Below are 27,409 nucleotides of genomic sequence, written 5' to 3' on the forward strand. Positions count from 1 at the left end.
CTGGCACAATGCCTGTTTTCAAAGACAAAGAAAATACAGTTGTGCTCAAAAGTTTACATACCCCAGCAGAATTTTTGCTTTCTTGGCCTTTTTTTTTTTTTTCAAATGTCCCCGAGCAATAGTTTACACAGCAAACTGAGAAGAGTTGAATTGTTGGTGTTAAACTAGACATACACTAGTAGAGTTAACTATACTCTGGGTAGAGTTAATCCATCATAATTAACTCTCAGTCGATAAATAGTTGTTGTCAAAACCGAGTGTAAAAAGGATGTGTCACTAAATCAAACCTCTAGGTGTAAATGTTTAAATATTAACTCAGAACTTCTTACTCTAAACTCTGATCCTGTATTTAACACCTCAAATGTTAACGCCACCCTTCGCCACCCTTCGCCTCCCTTCCACCCTCCTCCCTCCTCCCTCCTCCATTACTCTTCGGGCACCCGAAGTCATTTCGTCATTTAGCAGCGGTGAGTCACGGAAATTACACTCGTCGCGCTGTTACTAGTGACCTGAACACGTGCTTAATGAGCTACAGGTTATCATGCATGCCTGGCCTCAGTGTAACATAGAAAGTGAGTAACAGCAGTAAACGGTACGTTTGGCTTGACGTTTTGTCTGAATGAGACGAGTCATGCACTTTGTAACCATAGATATAAAACGTGATAAGATGATGCTAATGGTTCGGAGTTGCTAGTTAGCGTGCTAACGTGGTGCTAACACTACATACATACATTGTGCCTTACTGTTGCATGCTCTAATATTTGTGGTGCACGTTTAAAAATAAATGTTTTCATAAAACGTGATAAGATGATGCTAATGATTCGGGGTTGCTAGCTAGCGTGCTAAAGTGGTGCTAACACTACATACATACATTGTAGTGATGGGAACCAACGATCTTTTTAGCTGTACCGAATCACTCGAATCAGTTCATCGAAATGATTCGTTCAATTGATTCGTTCATCGAGTCAGTCAATTGTGGAAATTAAACAAATTACAAATGAAAACAAATATTGCGGGCGTTAACATTACAATTTACATCACATTTGTTAAATAATTTGTGTTTAATAAAAAATATTTAATAAAATAAAAATAATGTGTGCCCCATCCACCCCTCCCACCATTAAAGTCGCAACAGTGATTAAAAGTACAACGCAGGCGATGCAAATTATAAATGTAAAACAATGTGTGTTTTAATTGCGGAAATTAAACAAATTATAAACGTAAAACAATGTATGTTCCATTCCCCAAAATCGTTTGGTCCAGAAAGCTCTTTCAACCGGCGGGGCTTCCTGCATCTCAGCCTCTGTATCGGCACCAATGGTCGGCAATGACACAGAGGCTGACTCGCGACCTGCAGTGAACTGGTTCACGAGATGAGCGAATCACTAACTGATCCGTTCACGTACAGGTGGTTCACTTGGCGAACGAATCAGTAGGTGATCCGTTCGCGAACTGACTCGAGTCAGTGACGCAACGCGAATCAGTAGATCAGTAGCATTTAAGATATGGAACCTGCATTAAAAATATAAGAGGACAACATAAACTTAAATAGGCTTAAATATGCAAAAAAAAAAAAAAAAAAAAAAAAAAAGAGAAAATAAATAGCTTAAAAATATTTTTAAAAAAAAAACAAAAAAAAAACTGCCTTGTGTTTTGGATCGTTGTCATGTTGGAACGTCCAGGCACGTCCCATGTGCAGCTTCTGGGCTGATGAGTGCAAATTTGCCTCCAGTTTTGGTGATAACGTGCTGCATTCATCTTTCCTTCAACTTTGACCAAGTTTCCTGTGCCTTCGTAGCTCACACATCCCCAAAACATCAGCAATGTATCAATTATGTCACTTATTTCTTGGATATCAGGAGGCTTAAAAGAAGAGAAACTAGGGAAATTTGTTGAAATAAAGTTCAATGGATTACCATGACAAGGAGGAATTTTGTTAGCTAGTTCATAACCAATATTAACAAAGAAATCATAAAAGTTTTGAGCAATATCATTTGGACTATTGAAAGAATTTTCACCATCCAGAAAGACAGAAGGCAGCTCCGATACAGTATTTCCTCTTTGCAACAACTTATTTATCACTTTCCATGTGGTTTAATATAATTTGAATAGTTTTTTTTATTTTTTCACTGAAATATTTTTTTCTTTCTATTTCTTTTTTTTTTTTTTTGCAAATCTTATGGAATGAGTGTATTTATTTCTATAGGCTTTATAAACACTATGAGAAAAAAGGAGTAGAGCGTACAATTTGTTCTTTTTCCTTAGGTGTTTCAGTAAATCATTTGTAAGCTAGGGTTTGTTTAAGTGATGACTCTTCTTAAAGAAGACAAACTTTCATTACAGTCTTTAACAGAGACAGGAGGGCGATATATATATATATAGCACCGATGTTACCATTCCTTCCTCCAGAGACACCAGAGAGCTCTATAAAGACAGATTGCACCTCAGCTCCATCTAACTTCAGAGAGAAATCTTCTCTAATTTTAAATTTATATGTTTCATGAATAAACAGAGAAACACCACCTCCAGATCTATTCTCTCTTACATAATGGACTGCATTGTATGTAGGTAATTTAAAAATGTCTTTAGAGGCTTCTGTAAGCCAAGTTTCTTATAGAGCAATGATAGAAATATATTTGAGTGAATATAAATAATGAGTAAATGTATCGTAGTTGCTAGAAAGACTTCTTATATTCAAGTGAAAAGTAGAGAATACATCAGGAGGTATAGAATCACATAAATTATTAAATTGAGATTTATTATAAAAAAATACAAAAATTTGAAAACTTAAATGATGAAAAAAAATTTGGTCTTGGTCAACATCTAAATTATAAGTGTCAATTACAGAAATGTCAAAGGGAGCAAAGGTCTGACTATTAAAAACAGATGAACTGTAATCCAAAAAATAAGTAAAATCTCTGTAAACAATTTCATACACACTACTAGTGCCCCTCGTATGTTTTATTTTTGAGAGGAAAAAGTGGTGCGTCGAAGTTCTCCTATAACCCCATGACTTGAATTCTCAAATGTTGTGTTGGCTTGTTTAGGAAGAAGAAAGGAAAGGAAAAAGGAAGGGTCACACCAGTCAAGATGGATCCGGAGCTGTCACTCAGCTGTGAAAGATCAGAAAAGGTAAGGACCTGCAGTCACCAAACTCACTTCAAACTTAAACAGTCCAAGAATCAGCAGCCTGTGGAACATTACATTTTGTCCGTAGGCCTTAAAATACATATTACTCACTTCGGTTTTGTTTTGACCTAAACATGGATTTTATATATGTGTATATATGTGTGTGTATATGTATATGTAACTTCTCTCCGTGATGCCTTTATCTTGGCCTCTAACTGTATATTCCATGGGGGGTGCTGCCTGTTATGCCCTGAGCCCATCTTGCACCCAAGCATCTCTAGCATCACTGCTGCTGTACTGTGTATCAGTTTATTGGTCTCGGTGATGGTTCCCATAGGGACTGTCATTAGTGCAGCATTCACATCCATTGGTAGATCTTATGAAGGTACTTCACAACTTGGCTTTGGTATTTGTTGGGGGCTCCAGGACTCTAGTTGGGTCACAATCTTCCTTCTCAGGTCAGCAGCTCTTGTATTGAGGCTGTTGGTATTTGGGGCTTGGTACCCAGTCTCTGATTGTGGGGTTGATGAAGACATCTTCCACCGACCTGTTGTCCTGGCTTACCCTTGAGCCAGAGGCATGGGAGTTTGAGGGTCCCGCGCAGTATCTTAGCTTTTCCTAGGACTGTACTCTTCTGGACTGAGGCTTCAGGTGTTGTTCCTGAGATGTATACATACATTGGTGAAAAAAAAATTTCAGACAGCCCATGCCCTTGAAGACCTAAGATCGATTCTTGATGCAATATTTCACAAATGCATGGCTGAACTCTGGCAGAACTGCACACGAGCGCAAAAGAGAGACACTAAATTTTGAAACTGAAATGACATAGACGGATATGGCACAACTTTGCAACCACTGACAGAAGAAAATAACACTGACCATCTTGGGCAAATACAACATTTTGCTGGGAAATTTTTGGATCTAGCATTCGTGTGGATGTTACACTCCTTGATGGCAGCAGCCATCCCCAGCAGGATATAACCTAACACAGACACACACAAAAACAGTTTAGGAACAAAACATGAAGACAGCACAAGGTGTTGACCTGGCCTCCAAATCCCCTACACCCGACTGCTCAAATGACTGTTGAATGACTGAACACACAAACACAAACTGACTGCATGAACACAAGATATTCAACTCCCACAAATCTTCAGTGTTTTTTCGTCACTCTGTTACACTGTGAAATCCAACCACTGTGAAAATGATGTGCGATTTTCCAGTATCTTAGCTTGTCTATATGTCTGATTGTGTAGTTTGCCTGTCCAATATTTTTATGTTTGGGTTTGCTCAGTTGCCTTGTTGGAGAAACACATTTTTGTTGTTCGTGTGCATGATTTGTTATTCGGTCTGGGCAATAATGTCCAGTTGAACCCAACGCTAATTTTAATAAGTTACGGATGGCTTACAACAATGCACTCAGAATGCTGCTGAAACTCCCGTGGTGGATGAGTGCCAGCACGCTGTTTGTACATCACAGAGGTTCTTGCGTGTTCTGCCAAAAACCATCTTGCACCTTGGGCGTGAGCAGTACTGAGTATTGTCAATAAAACAATAAACAATTCTTAACTTGGTTGCTACTCTGCTTCCAGGTATGATTCACAATTGCACGGTCCAAAGCACTTCGAAAGTTGGAAAGAATCCCCACTAAATATGAAGAAGCTCAGATAGCTCAGATAGATACTTTAACAGCTTATCATCAACAGTAGAAGAAAACAAGACCAACCCCAGATTTATTATCAGCACTGTACCAGGCTGTCACTGTACCATTAGTCTTCTACTTTCCTCAAGGTTCTGTGCTAGGACCATTATTCTTCACATCATAAATGCTTCCTTATCTATTGTTATTTCCGCTTGATATATTTATATATATTTATACAGGTTGAGGAGGTTATTTGTCCCCTCAGGATATAAGACTCTACTGCGCCTCCCTATGTGTAAACATTGCTGCCACTACTGTATATTCTTTACAGAGCATCATGTATTCATATTATTATATATCTTCAATAGGAATTTCAACAGGAATTAACAAACGAGATCATATAACTCCAGTTTTAGCTTCTTTCCTTTGGCTCCCTGTCAAATCCAGAATAGAATTTAAAGTCCTCCTCCAAAACATACAAGTCCCTTCTAGCTCCATTATATCTCACAGACCTCATAGTACCATACCAAACCGTACCTGCACTTCCATCTCAAAGTGGAGGCTTTCTTGTGCTTCAGAGAGTTTCGAAAAGTAGAACGGGGGCTAAAGCCTTAATTTACCAGACCTCTCTCCTAGCAGCAGAAGCAGCTGCTGGACAACTCTCTACTTTTAAGGTTAGGCTCAAGACTTTTTGATAAAACTTACAGTGGGGACTGTCGCAGGTGACACCGAACCATCCTTTACTTACACTGCCATAGGCCTAGGTTGCTGGGGGATGATGCATCTGTCCCCTACTCTATTAATTTTGCATTTGTGTGCTACTACTGTATAGCACATTAGCTGTGCGTCTCTGTCTCCATCTCTCTTTCATCTTCTAGCAAGTGTCTCTGGTCTAGAGTTGTGTGGTTCTGACCTATGGAGGTCCATACCACTTTAACCATGGTTCAACCTGCCCAGTGTTCACAGCCTGCAGTTATCCACGCCAACCTGAATGCATCATTCTCCAACCTGCATATGATGCCTCTTGTATTAAATAATTAGAGCAGCTAACTTACCTGTAATAGAACTACTGCTGTCATTAATTTAATAACAATAATGATGATGTAATTAATTAATCAGCTGTATATTGTATTTTTATCACAATTAGATTCTACATGTACGCTCTAGTTAAATGTATTTAATTTCACCTGCTGCTCTCTTCTCTCTCTTCTTTGTTTTTGCTTGGTGCTTGATCTGGGGGTTTCAGGCTGGGATTTGTAAAGCATCTTGAGACTATTTCTACATTGCTATTGATCCCTATATGAATAAAACTGATTTGGAGACAAATAATTATGTTTTAAAATTAGAATTCAATACAATTTAAAATTAATGTGGGTCTGACTAGTCATAGTTACATTTACACACATTTTCTTTACATGTTTGTGTATTAGGTGTGCACTGGACGTTAAATACAACACAAACAAACATAACACAGGCGTATAGTAGAGTTGCAGGCTCTGAATGTGGGACAGTAATATCCTGAGGGAACGCAGTCTGACATCTATTGGTGGAATAAAGCTATTACAGTACAGTGCATTTAAATTTCTGTCATGTTTGGAAAAGCATGTGATTGTCTTTGTTACAGTGCCTACAGATAAAGGCAATAAGCTTGAACTTGTGTGAGGTGCCCACAAGCGGACAACTTTAAATAGTATGAACAAAAATTAACTAGTGTACATTTGTCTTTCAGGAAATAAATAAAACCCTGTAAAATGAAAGGCATGCTGTCCTTCTTTCACCTTTTTTGGGGGAGGTGATGGGTCAATCAAGAATTGATGACTGCATATGATGTCCCTCATATCCTCAGGCTCAGGTTAGGACAAGGGGTCAGTGGATAGGGCTGTCAGAGGTATCCTTGGTCAGGCAGGTATAACCATCAAACTCTTCTATGAAATGACAAGAATCCATTTTAAAATTTCATTTACAATGGGGGATCACAGGAGATATAATATCATATAATCACTGACTGAAGGAGCTGTGATGGGAATGCGAATGCTACACAGCTCATCACACCTGGAAAAAAAGAAAGGGCCAAGCAGTACTCAAACCCGAACCTTCTTGCTATGAGGCATCAGTGCTCACCACCGAGCCCGCATTTTCAATATACTCTACCAAAAAAAAGGAAACTTCATGAAAAATGGAAGCCAAAAGGCAGGGTTATATAGACACAGGAGCAGAGGGGTTAAAGAGTCACAGGTGAAACTAATCAGGGCAGAGCTCAAAAGGAAAAAACTAATTCCAACAATGAAAGGGGAAAAACACAGGGCAAGAAATACCAAGGAAGAACTTCACAAGTTGCTGTTATTTATATGGTTTTATTATAAAAGCAACGGCTTGATTCGCAAAGTTTGTGGGCTCATATCCACCTTTGCTATTGCGTTGTTTAACCTTATAATAGCGGTTCTGAATTTGTTCCACACTCGGGTCTACCCTGACTTCAGTGAATTTTCGATGGACCTTTTTAAACAGTTCAAATATTTCTATTTTTTCTGCCATCTAAGCGTGCGATAATGTCTAGTTCTTTCAGATTTGTTGTTAAAAACAAACGTCACTCGAACGTCACTGCACATTTACGTCAAGACAGAGCATGCTCATACAAAACGGAGCCTGACTTCATTCTGATTCACCATTCACATGACTTTAGATCGGTTTGGGAAAAAGAATATTCTGCCCCTGTGAAACCAAATGAAATTTTATTGAGTTTGGGCTTGTTTATTCTGACTGAGGTGTTCATATGGAGCATTTTTATTTGGTTTGGGCTTCTAAACCGATTGTAAGCAGAATATTTGGCTTGGATACTGTGTGTTGTCAGCGTACATACATACATGTGGCTTTCAATGCTGAATAGTCTTTGGAATCCTGAGATGGAAAGACCACCGTGTGCGTGTATGGGGAAATATGGAATAAATACGGAATATGAAAAGAAGAACAGAGTGTCATTCTCACAAGAGAGTTAAGGAAAGGTCTACGCAAAGCAGCCTGAGTGAACACATGCAAATACACAGTGCATAAGCAAATTAAGAGAATGGTTTCATCTATCTGGCAAGAGGTAAACAACAAATACCTAAACCCACTGCAGGAAGCTCAAACGAAGCTCAACACAATCAAACTGCCTGTGTTCATCTTCTGAATAATGTATGAGTAACAGGACTCGCAGTACCCTATTTCCTCGCAACGAGCATCACGTTCACCTCTGGAAACTGTCACGGAAATAATTATGAAAAGACAGACCTGTGCATCACTGAATACTGTAATTATAAAGGACATGCATGCACATGCACATCAGCAGACACATTATATTAATATTAATTATTTTGACTTTTTCATTTGTAACCATGTTCATTAAACTGTGCTTTGGTATTTCATGTAGGCCTGTACAAGCTATTTTTATACATTTAATAATTATTATCCATGTAGTTGACATATCTTCACCTAATAACCACAATAGTGATTCTCTATATCCAAAGGTTCACACGAAGATGTCCATTAGGTAAAGCACTATTTATTTCTACACTCACCGGCCACTTTATTAGGTACACCTTGCTAGTAAAACGTTGGACCCCTTTTTGCCTTCAGAACTGCCTTAATTCTTCATGTCATACTTACAACAAGGTCTAGGAAACATTCCTCAGAGATTTTGGTCCATATTGACATGATAGCATCACACAGCTGCTGCAGATTTGTCAGCTGCTCCACCACATCCCAAAGGTGATGGTCTATTGGATTGAGATCTGGTGACTGTGGAGCCATTGGAGTGCAGTGAACTTATTGTCATGTTCCAGAAACCAGTTTGAGATGATATGAGCTTTGTGACATGGTGCATTATCCTGCTGGAAGTAGCCATCAGAAGATGGATACACTGTGGTCATAAAGGGATGGACAGGTAGGCTGTGGCATTTAAACCATGCTCAGTTTGTAATAAGGGGCCCAAAGTGTGCTTAAATGTTATTTAAGCCAGATTCTGACCCTGCCATCTGAATGTCGCAGCTAAAATCGAGAATTGTCAGACCAGGCAACGTTTTTCCAATCTTCTATTGTCCAATTTTGTTGAGCCTGTGTGAGCTGTAGTCTCAGTTTTCTGTTCTTAGCCGACAGGAGTGGCACACGGTGTGGTCTTCTGCTGCTGTAGCCCATCTTCTACAAGGTTTGACGTGTTGTGCATTCAGAGATGGTATTCTACATTCCTTGGTTGTAACCAGTGGTTATTTGAGTTGCTGTTGCCTTTCTGTCATCTCTAACCAGTCTGCCCATTCTCCTCTGATCTCTCACATCAACCATTCTCTCTAAACCCTAGAGATGGTTGTGCATGAATGTCCCAGCCACTACATGGGGTTGACTTTGAATGGCTGACACTGTGTACCGTGCCTCTCTGAGCTTCGTTACTAATTGTGAAGTGTTGACACACAACACACCTTTGTGTTATAGTCTCAGGTGAGATGGGCTGTTCTGGCCACCTGAAGCGTCAGTCACTGCTATACTTTCATATATCAAGTATTATTTGGACTATTGCCTGGTCCTCACTCTCTGTTCACAAGATCATTTGTTGCTTTCTGATCCATTTGCCTGTAATAGCCTGGGAGTAATAGGTCATTTGTCCACTGAAAAGGTTAAATTAGTTAAAACCAGTTTTTCTTGTGAATGTCTTTTCCAGATGTTGGTCTGGTGCCAAGTTGTTTATATTCAAGCCAGGTGTTTATATTTGTTTTGGAGAACTTCCAGGAGGAAGAACTGGTTCTTCTGCTGCTGTAGTCCATCTTCTTCAAGGTTTGACGTGTTGTGCATTCAGAGATGGTATTCTGCAATTCTTGGTTGTAACCAGTGATTATTTGAGTTACTGTTGCCTTGGAGAACTGGTTCTTCCCCCACTTGGTTTCTGCTGGAAGTAATCCATATTCTTCACCTTGTACAATCGACTGTCTTTACAAGTTCACAGTCAAAGCTGATTCCCTTTTCTTTGAGGCAGATCTTCTCACAATGTTTCATTTTTTGAATGAGCTACAATGCTTGATTGTATACACCAATCAGCCACAACATTATTTGTGTGATTGTTACTTAGACATGTACCATCCACCTAGACCAGACCAGACACCCCCACCCCATAGCAATGACACTCCTTGATGGCAGATATGTCAAAATGTGACTCAAATTTGCTCATGTGGAGACATCTATATTCGACACATGAATTGTACACTTACCAAATGTCTACGTCGTGCAAAATGGTCATACAGTTGAGTCTGCAAACTCAACTGTATGACCATTTTGGAGGATGTAGTTTGTTGACTGAGCCGCTACTTTGCCTAACGATTCAAATTACACAGCTTTTCATGTTGTTTTTTATTTTTTCAGAAACACCTCATCAAAGTCGTCTTTAGGGGTTTTAGGATTTATTTTTCTGAGTTAGGCTTGAGGACTTTTCAAATCTTGCAAATGCTAAATTGCACGTGTATGGCATTTATAATAGTTTAAATGTTAACTACATGGTGTGGTCATTCAGGCTGGTGTTTGAATGTAACAAAAGTCATTGCAGCTTGTGTGCTATTTTTGTAGTGCTTATCTTCATGAGTGCACTCAGTTCCTACAGTCTGATCAAATATAATAAAGCAAACCAAAACTCACTTGTCTCCCTGGTTGGAGTTAGGAGCTTTGAAAAGCTTGTCAGCAACCAAAATAAATACATTTGCAGCACACAGCAACAACATTTGTTGTATGCGTTGTGCGTATCTTCTACATACACACGTGTCCTTGTGAGGAATACAGTAGATTTACTTTTGATTTCAGTACTCTCCCTCTGTGTTCCAGTAGCATATGCCTGGTGAAGGCCCATCATATCAAACATCATATTGTAATCAATCTAATGACATTATAATCAGAGATATCAGTGTAATCATTATAACATTATGATAAAACATGACCTCTTTGTCATCTGCTTCTGTTTTTCATTTATCTTCTTAGCACATTACAGGCTTTATAAATTACACTACACTTGTAGATATATTGTTTTTGTAAATACACAATTTTCCGTTTGTAAAAACAAAAAAAGACATTTGTAAAACTGAAAATTCTGCTTGTGAAGTATGACTCAGCATTTGTGGATCATCAATCACACACACGCATCTCTTTCCTCGCGCATTTTTGAGACATTCTTGTTGAAAATCCACACAGATCCACAAACAAATAGCTTGTGATTGGCAAATGGCCTGCCCTCCTCACCAGTAGGTGGCAGTGTTGTTGTATGCATACAAATATTCTTTCCACAAATAGAAATCAAGGATTTGTAACTTGTTTGTTGGTTTTTACCACTAAATGTGTATTCGTAAAACAAAAAAGCCATTTGTAAAACTGAAAGTTCTGCTTGTGAAGTATGACTTAGCATTTGTGGATCATCAATCACACACATGCATCTCTTTCCTCGGTTACGTATTTCTGAGACATTCTTGTCGAAGATCCACACAGATCCACAAACAAATATCTCGTGATTCATAAATGGCCCGTCCTCCTCAACCAGCAGTGTTGTTCTATGCATTGATGTAGCTATGGTTTACACTCTGCTTAAGCGGACTTCACTTTCGATTTCACGGTAAAACCATGACTGACGATGGAGAGCAGCCACCATCCTCTGTAAGTAACAGCTACTTTTCCTTGCCCTACATTACATTGGCACCTATACCGTGAAAATTAAATGAAAACAATGATTTTCTGTTTCAATATTAGTATGGATAGTTAGTAGTTTATAGGACAGTTTGTTTAACTAGTCAGGAATGATAATATAATACATATTATATTGATGATGTGAGGCATGCAGAGCTAGTTCAGACAAGACAACAAATCCTAATCAGTCAAAAATCAAAATGCTCTCCTCATCTGAGAAAGGCGGGCTATTTAAATCCTCTACTTTCCCGATAATTCCTGGCTACTCTGCTACTTGTTGCTGCAACTGCTCGTACTGCTTGCTGTTGCTCTGGCTGTCTGTGAAATTTCTCAGTCCCACCACCTCCCCAGCATCCATGTGTGGGCTCTGTTTCTATGATACCCTGCATGGGAATGCTATTCATTCCCTGTAAAGTCTGCCAAGCATAGTACTCATTGGGAAATGAATAAAACACACACAGACCAGCCACCAAGAAGATGAAAAGAGAGAAAGACGTGGAGAGGTATGAGCAGCACAACAGAATGAAGAACAAGAGGGCAGAGCAAGATCCGGTGGTCCTCCAAAAGTTGTCATCAGTGCCTGATGCTGAGCCTGCGCCGCCTGCTGAGGATGAGCAACAGTGTCAAAACAGGGCGTGCAAGGAAAGGTTTGAAAGATTACAAGGGAATGTAACTATCTCAGGGAGGAAAACCAAATGTTTACAAGACATTAAATCAGGAACATCTGATGAATTGGCTTTTGAAAATCATGATGAAAAAGTGAAAAGAATGACCAAGACCTGATGACCTGTTTGTGTAGGCTGCCGTCGACAGGAGGTTTTTGTTTTTGTCATTTTACTTTGCTTTTAAGACCTGAAGGTGAAAAGACAGTGGCCCATGTGTGTGAAACTATTTAGTTTCAGTGCATTGGCGGATGCGCGCAGCTTGTGACAATCGGCGACATGTGCACAATAAAACAATACTGAGCAAACCAACCAAATAGTGTGGCTGAACTTTGGAGTGGGGCGAGGCGGGGATCAGGAAATTGTGTGGATTGCACAAAGGATAACAACAACCTTCAGTTGTAACTAATAGAGCTTTTTTTTTTTTTCAACATTTCACGATTATGGTTCTCGCAAGTCTATGGAACCATAATCAGTAAAGAAATTTTATGAAGGTTTTAACAGAAAGTTACAACCTTGACAGTGAAGTTCCCCTCAGCATTTTATCCTGTTTGACAATACATGAAATGTGTAGGAGTTCTTGTTTTGTGAGGCCACAGCGATGCTGTGAGCTTCAAATTCCAGCTGCTTCAACCTTGAGTCCAAAGTTCACACCACATATGAAGAAAGAGGCAGCTGCCTTCAAGGAGTGTCGTTGCTATGGAGTGGGGGTGTCTGGTCTGGTCTAGATGGGTTCTACATGTGGTTATTTACTTCTCCTGTCAGTGGTCATAATGTTATGGCTCATTAGTGTATATACAAAGAAAATAGAAATGCATTGATGCAACATGTAGGAAATGATTCTTCATCTTTTGTACCAAAAAAAGTCACTCATGACTAGTTGAGAACAGTCATGTGAGTCTTTTTTATTAATCATTTTAAAAGTGTCATTCCAGATTGCAAATATTTTCAAACAAAAAATTAATAAATAATAAATCAACAGGATTCTTCAACTCATGATAAAATTGTTCAAATCTTGCGCAACATCATCCAATGACATTTCAGTTTTATTGTGTCACATAAAGAGACACAATAAAGTTATTCTTAGCAGGGTTGTAAAGTGGTTGTTGGTGATCTGATCTGATAACAGGAAAAATCTTCTACCCAAGAATCTTTCACAATAAATACCTGCTCTGTTCCTCCCACCACCACCAACAGCCTTAAATTCACTCTTGGTTAACCTGCGCAATTGAGCACGGTTGTTCCTTCCTACTTCTCTCCCAGTACCACTTCATCTGCGAGAGCATTTTTGTCATCGTAGCAATCGCTTCTGAAAGATCGCAGCGGCTCAGAGGATGCTTGGGATCAACGAGGAACGTTTTTTGCGTAGGGGGGTCCGTGGGAGAGATGCCGAGGCGTTTCAGACACATGCCCAGGTAGGCGTCTTCAATATAGATAGGTTTGATCTGAGGTGAAATTCTCAAGATCTTTGCAGGGAGATCCAGAGACATGACGTAGGCCATGCCCAGAGGATACGGGGGATACTCTGGCTCGGGGATCACATCTGTCGGCATGTAAAACTTCATGGATGGGTTTCTTAAAACCGGGCTGTGCCACCACACCAAGCCTGTCATGTAATTTTCCTTTGACGTGCCAGGATCCAGTAACAGTTTGACCAAATTTTTCACATTAAGAAACACATCTGAGTCAATCTTTATGACAAAGGAAGACTTGTCACAGTTCTTCGCCAGCCACTCCAACATGACCATAGTCTTGATGGTCAGATTGCGGTAGCTGTCCTGGAAGTTACTCTGAATCAGGTCATGATGCTGCTGGTTCTCCTCTTTAAGTCTCTCCTGCTGCTGCTCAGCATTGTCTCCTCTGGGGAGGCCCAGTATGAAGACAGTCTCAACCAGCTGACCTAGAACCAGCTTTTCACTTCCCCATGTCTCCCGGATGGCGTTCCTACTCTCCACGTTGCTCGGTGCAACAGGAACCATAAGGATCAGAAATGGGGTCGTGGTCTTGCATGTAGGCGTGTCGTCCATGACGAATGTGTAATTTCGTGGGTAAGCCACATGATACGGCCCAGGATCCTCCCACTGCGGTTCTGCTGCTGTTGTTCCCGTTGTTGTTGTTGATGGAGATTTCCTGTGAATCGGCAGGTTCCATCTTCTTACCAGTCTGTTACTATTTACAGCATTTAGATAAAAGAACAAGGCTGCCACTGCTCCCAGGATGCAGCTCAAGATTGTTTTTAGTGTCTTCCTTCTTCTGTCCATTAAAACTGCAGAGAAAAGAGACATGTGTTATCACATAAGAGAAGATATAGAGTACAAGTACATCATGAAAACATTTACATTTATTGAACTATCCCCTTACAAAACATTTCATGAACAACTTTAAATGTCTTATGAAAAATAAGTGCAATTCCGATGCACTGAGTGTATGCCTGCGCCTACTAGTGAGGTTGGTAACAAGTCTGTCCAGACGCATAAATGTATTGTTCTGACTCCTGTCAGGGAAAAGCCAGAGCCGTGTATTAGAGAGAGTCTGTTCAACTAGGGAATGGACCGTCTGAGCTATCCCGCTATGCTGATTGGTTCTGAGCTGGTCACGTGTTTCATGGGCGCCATGTTAGATGCATCTAACCAATATCCACCAATAGAGAAGTAGCAATAATATAGAATAAAATTGGATTAAAATTTAAAATGTGAAGCACAGGATCAGGAAAGAATGGGGGAAACGCCACTGTTTCCCCCGTGAACAAAAACGGAAAAAGTTATGGGAGCAGAAGATTAAAAGGAAGAACTGGATGTCAACTGATTTCTCCTTATCATGTGAGGTAAATGTCAATGTCTCTTTGATGTTTGTTAAGATTTTATACAGAAAAAATAAAGTCATACCATCATTAATAGTTGAGTTTAATCCAGACTAGTTAGTCATCTAGTCATTAAAACACGGTACTAAAATTCAAAAGCTAACTAGCTAAAACACAAATAACACAAATAACTTTGAACATAAAAACATTCTCAGCAAAAAAAAACAGAAAAAGTTATGAGAAAAGAAGATCAAAAGGAAGAACGGGATGTCAGATGATTTATCCTTATTATATATGAGGTAAATGTCAACGTGTCTCTTTGTTAAATCTGTGTTAAGATTTTATATAGGAAAAATAGTAAATAGTTAACTTTAATCCAGACTAATTTGGTAAATATAGACACAGACAAAAATAAATACCAGATGACGAGACAATCACATCATTAAAACATGGTAATAAAATTCAAAAGCTAACTCGCTAAAACACATACAAACTATTTTTGCTTTACTGTAACTGCACCACAAGTGTGCTGTACAGAGCAGTGCGTGTGCAGTAAGATCTGAAGAGGGCTTTCTTCACATCATCAGTCCACACATTCGCCTGTGCATACAAACACTAGCACTGCACATCATCATCATCATCACATAAATGATCTCTGATGATGTGGCCAAAGTATCTTACCTTCTTCACTTGATCAGACAGAAGGAACAATGGAAAGTCCAGCTTCTGGTATTCTTGAGTTTTAAAAATCATAACACTCTTCTCAGAGTAAAACTTAATGCACGCCAGCACTACAAGGAGACAGAACAACCAGATTATTAGCATACATCAGATGGTTAATTAACTACTAGCACTAACAGGACAGCCAGCATAGATTCAGGTAATATGTCATCATTAAAAACCCAGGAAAACACATCTCAAGCAAAACTGAGAAACTCTGTGGCTAGCATGCTTAAAATGTTCTGCTGTTATGCCAGCTGGGATAGGCTCCAGCAACCCCTGCGACCCTAGTGCAGGATTAAGCGGTACGGAACACGAGATGAAATGAAACTAGCTTGTTATCTTCACAGAATTGTCTGAAATATCAGCATTCATATCACCCATGACAAATATACATGTATAAGCACTTTCTTTAATAAATGAACTTATAATAGCAAGTATGTTCAGGTATTCATCCTCATTTCCATAACATTCATAAGGAGTATACACATTTAAAATTCCAAAAACATTCGGTTTAATACAATTTTATCATTCAGATGGCCAGTTTTACATCATTCACTAGAGATCACTGAAGGTGTGCCACAAGGCTCGGTCTTGGGTCCTGTTTTATTCTCTATCTATATAAACAATCTTTGTGTCAATACGTCTACTGCTGCCTATCAATTCTATGCTGTAGTGCATGCATTTGAGTGGTTACGGTCTGCTTTTACTGTTGTCCAGCCCCCCTGCAAAGTCTCAATTTGCCAACAAATCTAAAATCATGGTTTTCTCAAAAGCTTCTTATTTCAATGGAAATATATCCACTAATAATACTACTTTAGGTATCCCAATCCAGATTATTACCAGTTACAAATACTTGGGGTTCCTTTTAGATCAGGAGCTCTCTTTTAAATTATATATTGAAAACCTGGTCAAATAAATAAATAAAGAACTCAGACTTGGGTCAGCTTGGTTTCTATTATAGAAGTTGCTTGTGTTTCTCTCAACGAGCTTCTAAACTACCTCTGATCGACTTATGGCTAGCTTGCTGTTATAATGATAATACCAATGATAATGCCAAATAACAGTAAGACTAGTTCATTTTTCACTATTACTGAGTGATAATAATTAAGTAATTTCAAACTATTTTTTCAAACTTTGTTTATTGAGCTTTTTACATACAGAACACAGAACACACAATACAGACACTCAGAAACCCAGCCCTCATCTCCCACCCCAGAAAGTACATAAATGAAGACTTACAAAAATAATAAATAAATAAAAGGGAAAAAAATCAACGGACACCTCAAGGATCTCCGAGATTGTTGTGAACACTGAGGTCCAAAAAGTTGTCAGCTTGGAACAACTCCAGACCGGTGTATATATGAAGATGGGGTCATTTTACCACAATTACATGCTGGATCGATATCTGGGAACCTCTCTGATAACTTCTCTTTGGCCCAGTGTGCCCGATGTAATATTGTGCATTGTACATGTACAAACGCACGTACATGTCTAATTACAGTTAAACACTGTTGTTAGAAGGTGGTTTGAAAGAGGACATGATATTTGTCCTCTTTATTTGTGTGAGTGACTGTATTTTATATTTGTTTTTATTTGTTATTATTATCATATTTTATTTATTCCAGTCCCGTTTTATATGGAAAATGCAGGTTGTGGGACTGCACCATTTTTGCAAATGTTTGCTAGGTTGACCTAACGCTAGCTACGAACATTAGGCCGTCAGCTCGCGGACGGAGGGAATATGAGCACATTAGCTAAATTCCTCCCGGTTAGAAAACTTTTGGAGCGAAAGCCTGTACGTGCATAGTTACCCGGTTATCTCCAGTCTCTCATCCACACCTCTATGTAAGCTAAGGCTTTTCGTAGTGTGCGAGCGCTCGGCTAATACATTGACTCTTTTGCTCAGCAGCCACTGTGGCTCAGCGTTTTTATTGGGTTTAATTAGACCTGGAAGAGTTTTGTTGCTAAGAATCTGATGCTTGAAGGAAGCTTGACCCCAGTATCACTGATGTGAGACGGTCGCATGATTTGAATGGAATACAAGATAATGTTGTAAACTAAAATACAATTAATGGTTGTTTCTAATATAAAACAACAATACATTGCTGTAATGTATGTACACCGAAAACTTGTAAAAAGTTTCCAGTAATATACTGTAATTATTTTTTACAGTAATTAACAACACTTTTACAGCATTTATTGGAAACTTTTTTGCCTGGTATTTACTGTAAATTCTACAAGAAATTCGTTACAGTGCAGTAATCACTAACTGGCAGACTGACGGAAACGTGGCTTCCAATTTGCAGTTATCGGATGACTACTGCCCTAGTATAGAAAGAGAGAGAAAAAAATAAAAATAAAATGGTATCAGTATCGGTGATAGCCCTGTACTTACTTGGTATCCAGTGGAAATAAAAATTACCAGTATTTCCTGTCCCTAGTCTCAGTCTTTTATAGTTATTTATAACCTTGCGGCAGTAAACTGAATTAAAAAAAAAAAAAAAAAAATATGATATCGTTACATTTATTACAAAGCCAAATATTATTTTCAATGCCAAATTCTTTTTTTAGTGCTGAAGACTAAAGTCCGGCCCCATAAACCAACATGTGAAGGTCAATAAACACAGACAGTCCCAAGGAACACCTTTGCCATTGATGACACTCCTGACGTATTAACAAGAAAAGCGGCGCATGCACGAATGAAATATCTTTTTATTAACCATTTATACCCTCTGTAAAAGCACGCCAATTTTCAGTTACTGTAACTCACAGTTGTTTGCGCTATTGACAATATTCAAAGGGTGGCTGAATACTGGGAAGTTGTGCTTTTGTTTGGAAGAGCTTCGTGACATCTCAAGGGTATAACTCAAGGGTATAGCTCTGGGGCTCCGTGATCGTGTTTGCTCCTCAGCCTGAAGCATGTGGAGCATTGACTGTGTATGCCATGTCTGTGGTGTATACTGGTCTGGAGCCGACAGCAGTGGTGCGTCACCATTACCGTAATGGCAGCTTTTTTTCCAGAAAGCGCAATTTTGTCCATCGTGAGTTACGCCATTCAAATACCGCAAGGGTCATTCCAGAATTTGAGGACAATTTGGGCATGAAAACCGTAGAAAAATCTATCCTCCATTTTTTTTTTGTCACATATTTAAGAAAACCATGTAATAACCCATCAAATAATTTGAATCGTTCAGCTCAAGCATCAACGGTACACTTTTTATGACATGTTATATTTGTTTTGGGCTGTGTTTAGTGCAACCCTGTTACAAATACTCATGAACCTGAAAAAGTTTATTTAAAAAAAAAAGAACTAATTAAATCTTTCACCATTACATAAGTCACATTCACATTGAATAATCATTTAATTTCAGATAAAACTTGTTTTGTTTTTTGTTTTGTTTTTTAATTTAAGCAACTTTTGAAGTCTAGCTTACCCAACATTTCAATAGTAATTTGCTTTCTTAAAATTTATTTCAGTATTGGTTTTCCAATATTGGCTCAAAAACATTATACATCAAATCATTTAAACTACTAAAAGGTCAAGAGGACCTCATGAGTTTAAAAGATCATTTCAGATTATTTTAAGAATAATAACATGGTAGCAGGGTTGGAATTACAGTAACAGGGCTGCACTGAGTAACGGTTGAATGGACACATGAATTTTGATTGTAAATCATTACATAAATATGACAAATAAATACTCAGGACCACAGAAGTGCTGTTAAATAACATTTTACAGATTTAAAAAAAATTGCAGTTGTAAATATTCTAAATATGAACACTTGAAAACACTTGCGTTCATGCTAAATGAATAATTCCTTTCAGGAAGTTATTGCAACATTGACCTGGTGGCAATAAAAGAAGGAAAAATACAGTTTATATTCTGAAAAATATGGTAATGCATTTAAAACAAGTAAATTAAGATAAATTATACATACAGATTTTATTTTGGATTCTCCCTTCTGAGGGAACTACATGAGATACAACCCTGCTACTGTAATTACAATAACAGGGTTGCAAATAACAGGGTTAATCAATGCAAATGTTAGCTTTTTTCCAGTAATACATGCTAGATGTGCTTTGTCATGGTACAGTAAGCGTCAAAGACATAATTAGTTATATTAATAAATACTGAAAAACTTTGAATTAAGTTGTATTTTTCTGATAATCTGAGTAACAGGATTGCGTTGGTTAGAGTGACACACTGAATGTAGAATGGAAAGACTTTTTTTGGTGTGGGACAGAAAATGTCCACCAATTTTTGAATGACTTGCAAGCTTCTTTGTGTGCGCAGACGGATATTCAGGTTTTAAAGGGTTGATATTAGAATTTTAACGGGCCTGGGATGAACCGTCACTGTGTCCGTGCCCGGACCAGGGTCCCCCATGTGGTGATTCCTGATGTGTGAAATACAGCTTTCTTGTCTGTCATCATACTCTCTATTGTCAGGCTTACAAGCAGTATTAGTCCTACACCTTTGCTTTAACATCAACACATATTCCTATCAAAAGCTTAACAACAGCACAACAGCTCCAATATAACCTTTCTTTTGATTTCTTTTTGTTGTTGGCTTAGCTCCAATATGAACTGTTGACAGTGATTGGTTGACAAACTGTTGCACTATTAGCGTGTCAGAGAGAGAGAGAGAGAAAAACCGTTGTTGCTGTGTGCTGCAAATGTATTTGTTTTGGTTGCTGGCAAGCTTTTCAAAGTTCCTAACTCCAGTCAGGGAGACGGTTGAGTTTTGGTGTGCTTTATTATATGTGATCAGAGTGTAAGAACTGGGTGCACTCATGAAGATAAGCGCTACAAAAATAGCACACATTCAAATACCAGCCTGAATGACCACACCATGCAGTTAGTTAGCATTTAAACTATTATAAATGCCATGCCATAGATGTTTCTGAAAAAATAAAAACAACATGAAAAGTTGTGTAATTTGAATCTTTAGGCAAAGTAGCAGCTCGTCAATAAAATTGATCGTCCAAAATGATCATAAGGTTGAGTTTGTGCAGACATTTAGTGCAGGGCTGTTAACATGTTTTATAGATTTCCCGACTGTACTTGTCGTTGACTGCATACTTCCCCGACAATCATCACATTGGAGACACAGGTTGGATTCGGTTAAAAACACTCGTAACATGCATTGAATGCATTTGAGTATTGAAGAAAAAAAGCCAACAACTACACAATGCTTCTCTTATCTGACCTGAGACAATGATTCATGCAATTTATTGATGAAGTCATCAGGAATAGCAATGGATTAATTAAAAGTCAGGTCATAAGCTGTTGTTTCTACAAAATGGATAAGTGACATGACTTTGTCAGGGACTGTAAACATGTCGACTGTCTATGTTGGTTTTATCCACATACTCAATCAAGATCTGTAGAAAACAGTCACTCAGCGGTGTAGCTTAACTTCACAGTTTTATCTACATATAATAAAACAATAAAGTCACTATGCTTCATCCAAAAAAGTATCAGAGATAAAAACAAAACAAAACATAGGACGCTTAACAAAGTAATCACAAAATAGCACAGAGAGGTGTTAACATTGTTTTCTCATTGCTCACCTTTGGCTGGTTCCCGTTGCTTTGCCCCGTCTTTGCTCAGGTGGACTAAAATTTCCCTGCCTTCCAGTCATTGTTCTGACGCAGTTGCGATTAGGTGTGAATCGGTCTCTGAGGGCGAATCCTATATCGTTCACGTCAGATGGACACCCGCCCATTTCTCCTTCTTGTAAAACTGGATCAAGGATCAGACAGCGTCACCTGCGTTATGACCTAACGCAGTTACAGGTGTTCAAATCAACACAATGACAAGGGTGCCCAAATTTTTGCACAGCCTATTTTTCACATGTGATTTAATTTCATACAACTTAATAATGCTACACTAAAAATCTTTGTCTGGAACATACCCCAGTACTCAGCTTTTATTAGAAAATTAATGGCATGCATGCCAATGTGACGGAGTAAATTATTATGCAGCCTCAAAGGGGTGCCTAAACTTTTTTATACCATTGTACACAGGTTTAAAGATAACCTTGAGTCATAAGCAGTAATAGTGATAATAACAATAAATTAAGTCATGAAGTAATTACCCTTTCAGTTCTGATTGGCTGATTGGTCACTGATGTTTTATGATTAGTCGATGATTATGCAGAGCTGCCTGAATTTAATCTCTTTTAAAGTCTGTGTGGTGCGGTGAGTGAGTCTCACGTGAGACTTGAGAGCCCTGCTCAAACATGTTTAAACTGCTCTGTCTGTACCATCCACTGTTATAACTGTTGTAGTCTGTGTGCAACTTTTTTTTTCTTTTTTTTTTTCTCATTCATAAAACGCTAAAGGCTCGGTGGTTAGCGCTGATACCTCCCAGGCGGTACCACGCCTCTGGCAGCTGGGACAGGCTCCAGCAACTCCCCGCTGCCCTGGTGAGGATAAGTGGCATGCGCGTCGCCAGACACTTCCCATGCTGAAACACTCTAAACGTACAGTAGAAAGTGCCATGTAATGGGCTAAGTGTGGCTCCTGCCGTGCGAGCACCGGAGGAAGGCTGTAGTCGGGTACAGAGTGGGAGTGTTTCACTGACAGTAAAACAAAGACGCAGATAGAGCGTTAATGTGCATGCATGTGTTTTTCAAGCCGTGCAGGCTGCAGCAGGGCTGCATGGTTGTATGGGTTTACGTGCTTGTACACTGCATATAGCCGCCCCTACGGTGTGTTTTACAACGTTGTCAGCATTGGTGAAGTTGCCCTTAATGAGGGCTGGTGCACATACAGGGAAAGATTGCTGCGGCAGAGAGAGAGAAAAAACATGAAATAACACAAAGGAATTCAGGCCTGGAGTTATTCTCCCCACGGGAGGCAGTCAGACTCTGTGTTTGGTGCTGAGCCAGAAACACTAAAGGAAGATGAGAACAGCGTCCATGCTTCTTTTTTTTACCCTGTCCCTCTTTCTATTAACTGTTCTATGTGAATGCCTCTTTCTGGTTTTGTGAAGTGTGGTTTATCTTTCGTTTCCTTTCTGAAGACACTGTGTCCTCTGTCTGTCTCTATTCCTATGCCCAGTCTGTGTGTTTCTCAGACTCTGGTTTATTAATAGCCCCTTTTCTCCGCTGATGATTTGGTTGCCACCTGTACCCACTGACAGCCACACCACACACACATTCACAAGCAGAAACACACACTAGGCCAGAGATTTAATTCAGTCCAGTTCATTCCAGTTCAATTCACATAAGTTTATTTGTCTCCAGGGGGCAAATTTAAAAGTAGTTATAAATAAACACAGTCCTTAAATATTCCATGCATTTTTTAAATAAATCCATTTTTTTTTCATTATTTACTTAAAAAAAATGATTTAAAAAAGTTTTAAAGAGAGGTGCCTCTGTGTGGGCATTGCAAAGCACTAGGTATAATTCATTTGTCATAGAAATGCCAAATAAACAGTAAAATCAGACCCTTAAAGGCCACAGTAGGTATTATTTAATTCCCTATACTCTTATAAGTAACTTTACATTCATTAATTTTGTTCATTGTTAGAATGAACAATAATTATTTCACTAATAAATATTAAAATGGAGCGTGTTTCTTCAAATGTACAATTTGCCTTTTTGCCTTAAACACGCTGAGATCAGTGAAGCTACCAGGGAAGTGCTGGGAGAAAAAAGAAACATTGAACCAGATGCAAAATTACTGTGAGTGGGAAATGGTTTGTTCAACCTATAATGTGCACCATGTAGACAGAGAAGTAGTTTCCCCAGCTCGCTGACAAACTGCACCTCTGATGGAGGGCTAAGAATCTTCAAAGTACACGTCGTACCAGGTGAAGAGCAGGTGGATTTTGCTGCCAGCTAAAAAAAAAACAAAAAACAAAAAGAGGAAGTGAGAGGAAGACTCAATAAACTTCCCTCTGTGCACTAAGGTCCTGTCTCTGGTAGCAAACCAATCAGCTGTGAATCAAGTCAGTGCTGTTAATGGGACCACCACTTCGCCATGACTATAACTTCACAGCTTGACTATAACTACTGCTGCTCCCACTCCCACTAATACCATAATACCAAAGCAGGGCGGCTGGGTGACGGTACAAAGGAAGCACAGTCTTACCCGGCCCACGGAGCAGCACCAACCGCTTCACGTTTCAAACAGATTTTCCCCACTCGGCGACACACCCGCTGAGAAACCAACTGTGGTAATTGGCGACTCTGTTTTGCGGAACGTGAAGTTAGAGAAACCAGCGACCATAGTTTGATGCATTCCGGGGGCCAGCGTGGGCGACACTAATTCTTATCTGAAACTGCTGGCTAAGGCTAAGGCCGCTTTTATTAAACCCCCCAAACCATGACAACCCAGAGTTCAACCCAGGAGGCAGAGTTGCAGTCTTAGACGCTTCTCTGCCGCTTCTCTAGTACCGTCTCACACCCAAAACTCCCCAAACTCCATAGATGTGCTGTCTGCTCCCAGATGTTGTAAATCGAAAAGTACAACGGAGCAATAAGAAAATTAAATGAGGTCCTTTAAATGTCAGATCTCTCTCGTCTAAATCTCTTTTAGTGACTGATTTGATAACTGATCATCAGATTGATCTACTTAGTTTGACTGAAACGTGGCTGCAGGATGATGAGTATGTCAGTTTAAATGAGTCTGCGCCACCCAGTCATAGTAACTATCACATTCCTCGAAGTACAGGCCGAGGAGGAGGAGTGGCAGCAATCTTCCACTCTGATTTATGTATTAATCCTAGACCTAAGCAAAGCTTTAATTCGTTTGAAAGCTTTACTCTTAGTCTTGCTCATCCCGACTGGAAAACACAAAAAATTGTTCTCTTTGTTGTGGTGTTGCCCACCTGCTCCTTACTCTGACATTTTAGCAGAATTCTTTGAGTTTCTCTGTGATTTATTGCTTAGAACAGATAAAGTCATTATAGTAGGTGACTTTAACATCCATGTTGATGTTGACAGTGACAGTCTTAGCTCTTCATTTATATCATTATTAGACTCAATTGGCTTTTCTCAGAATGTATATGGATCAAATCACTGTTTCAATCACACCTTAGATCTTGTACTAACTTATGGCATAGAAACTGAAGGTCTGACAATATATTCTCATAACCCTCTTTTGTCTGATCATTTCCTTATAACATTTGAATTTAGTATAAGAGATTACACTGAAATTGGAAAGACAGTTCGTTATGGTAGAAACTTATCTGATGATGCTGTAACTAGATATAAGGAATTAATACCTTCAGTATTTACCTCAGTGCCTTATGTAAGTGATGTGGATGACAGCAACCACAATCAAACTCCATCACAAATAGATTATTTTGTTGACAGTACGACAGCATCACTTAGCACAACACTAAAGGTTGTGCTAAGATATAGAGTACAAGTTGCTCCTCTGAAAAAGAAGGTAATAAATAGAGTATCTCCATGGTATAATTCACAGTTGCGTAGTTCAAAGCAGGCAGTTTGAAGGCTGGATAGAATTTGGCATTCCACTAATTCTGAAGAAGCTCACATAGCCTGGAAAGATAGTTTTGGTTAAAGTAGAACGGCATATTATTCTTCATTAACAGAAGAAAACAAGAACAACCTCAGATTTCTTTTCAGCACTGTAGCCAGGCTGACAAAGAGTCACAGCCATCTATTTCTTCAGCCCTCAGCAGTGATGACTTCACTTCAATGATAAAATTGTTGGCATTAGAGATGAAATTCATAGCATCCTTTCAGCTGTCCAAGATGTAAGTACAGTGGCATTAGAAACCTCTGTAGGACCTGGTCAATATTTGGATTATTTCTTTCTAATTGATCTTCCTAAGCTCACTTCAGTGATTACAGCATCTAAACCATCAACTTGTCTTCTAGACCCCATCCCGACTAAGTTGCTCAAGGAGGCTTTTCCATTAATTAATACCCCCATATTAAATCAGATTAACTTATATTTATTAATAGGATATGTGCCCCAGTCTTTTAAGACTACTGTAATTAAACCTTTACTTAAAAACCTACTCTTGACCCAGATGTTCTAGCAAACCATAGGCCAATTTCCAACCTTCCTTTTATTTCTAAAGTTTTAGAAAGGGGTGTTGCCAATCAGTTGGTTTATCATTTAAACAGGAATGGTTTGTTAGAAGAATTTCAGGTTTTAGATCTCATCATAGTAAAGAAACGGCTCTGGTCAAAGTTACCAACGATCTCCTCATGGCTTCAGACGATGGACCTTGGCGATCTCAGTGCTGCATTTGACACTACTGATCACAGTATTCTACTGCAGAGACTTGAAAGTATGATAAGGATTACAGGAACTTCATTAGACTGGTTTGAATCATATCTGTCAGACAGATTTCATTTTGTCCTTGTAAACAACAATTCTTCTATATATACCCAAGTAAGCTATGGAGTTCCTCAGGGTTCTGTTTTAGGACCAGTACTATTCACATTATACATGCTTCCCTCAGGCAATATTATTAGAGGGCATGGCAAAAACTTCCATTGCTATGCAGATGATAACCAGCTATTTTTATCCATGAAACCAGATGAAACTAATCAGCTGGTTAAACTCCATGCATGCCTTAAAGACGTCAGGATGACATGTAATTTTCTACTTTTAAACTCAGACAAAACAGAAGTTATTGTATTTGGCACTAAACATGTCAGAGATTCATTATCTAATCACCTGCTTTTGTTGGATGGCATTACCTTGGCCTCCAGTACTACTGTGGAAAACCTTGTTGTTATATTTGACCCGGTTATGTCCTTCAATTCACACATACAGCAGGTGACCAGCACTGTTTTCTTTCACCTTCGTAATATTGTCAAAATTAGTAACATCCTTTCTCAGAGTGATACGGAAAAACTAGTTCATGCATTTGTGTCTTCCAGGCTGGATTATTGTAACTCATTACTGTCTGACTGTCCAAATAGCTCTTTAAAAAGCTTCCAATTGGTTCAAAATACTGCAGCAAGAGCACTGACAGGAATTAGCAAGACAGACCATATTACCCCAGTTTTAGCTTCTCTTCATTGGCTCCCTATAAAATATAGAACTTAAAACTTAACTTAAAATCTTCCTCCTTAGATACAAGGCCTTGAAAGGCCTAACTCAGTCATATCTGAAAGACCTCATAGTACCATATTGTCCCAACAGATCACTACGATCTTTAAGTGCAGGTCTACTCGTGGTTCCTAGAGTCTCTAAATGTAGAATGGGAGGTAGAGCCTTCAGCTATCAGGCTCCTCTCCTGTGGAACCAGCTCCCAGTTTGGGTTCGGGAGGTAGACACCGTCTCTACTTTTAAGGTCAGGCTTAAGACTTGTTTTGTAGGAGTTCTCGTTTTGTGGGGCTACAGCGATGCTGTGAGCACCAAATTCCAGCTGCTTCAACCTTGAGTCCAAGTGAAAGTTCACACCACATTTGAAGAAATGCCCTAAAGGTGTTCACTGACATATTCCATTCAAGAGCAGACATAATGACCGATCAGGCATAACATTATGATCACCTTTCTAGCATTGTGTAGATCTCCCTTGTGCCTCCATAACAGTTTTGTGTGTGTGTCTGTGTCAGGCAGGATCCTGGTGGGGATGGCAGCTGCCTTTGAGGAGTGTCATTGCTATGGAGTGGGGGTACCTGGTCTGGTCTAGATGGGTTCTACATGTCTACGTAACATCCACACTAATGTCAGGCCCAAAGGTTTCACAGCAGAACACTGAATTGACACAAGAAGGTCAGTGTTATTTACTTCTCCTGTCAGTGGTCATAATGGTATGGCTCAT

General features: G+C 39.1%; 1 protein-coding gene across 2 annotated transcripts; it reads right to left on the reverse strand.

Moving 5' to 3' along the window:
* Positions 1–13,005: 13,005 nt before the first annotated feature.
* On the reverse strand, positions 13,006–21,296 carry LOC125004329 (beta-1,3-galactosyltransferase 2-like). 2 transcript variants are annotated; one of them, XM_047578856.1, is made up of 3 exons: positions 21,217–21,296; positions 15,602–15,711; positions 13,006–14,386 (listed from the first exon to the last, which is right to left on the reverse strand). In XM_047578856.1, exon 3 carries the CDS (start codon positions 14,379–14,381, stop codon positions 13,326–13,328), a length of 1,056 nt encoding a protein of 351 aa, XP_047434812.1. In that variant the 5' UTR covers positions 14,382–14,386; positions 15,602–15,711; positions 21,217–21,296; the 3' UTR covers positions 13,006–13,325. The 2 variants fall into 2 exon arrangements, with proteins under 2 accessions (XP_047434812.1, XP_047434814.1); XM_047578858.1 differs by lacking the exon at positions 15,602–15,711 and having other exon boundaries at positions 21,217–21,293.
* Positions 21,297–27,409: the final 6,113 nt, after the last annotated feature.

Source organism: Mugil cephalus, chromosome 2 (assembly GCF_022458985.1).
Source record: "Mugil cephalus isolate CIBA_MC_2020 chromosome 2, CIBA_Mcephalus_1.1, whole genome shotgun sequence".
NCBI lineage: Eukaryota > Metazoa > Chordata > Actinopteri > Mugiliformes > Mugilidae > Mugil > Mugil cephalus.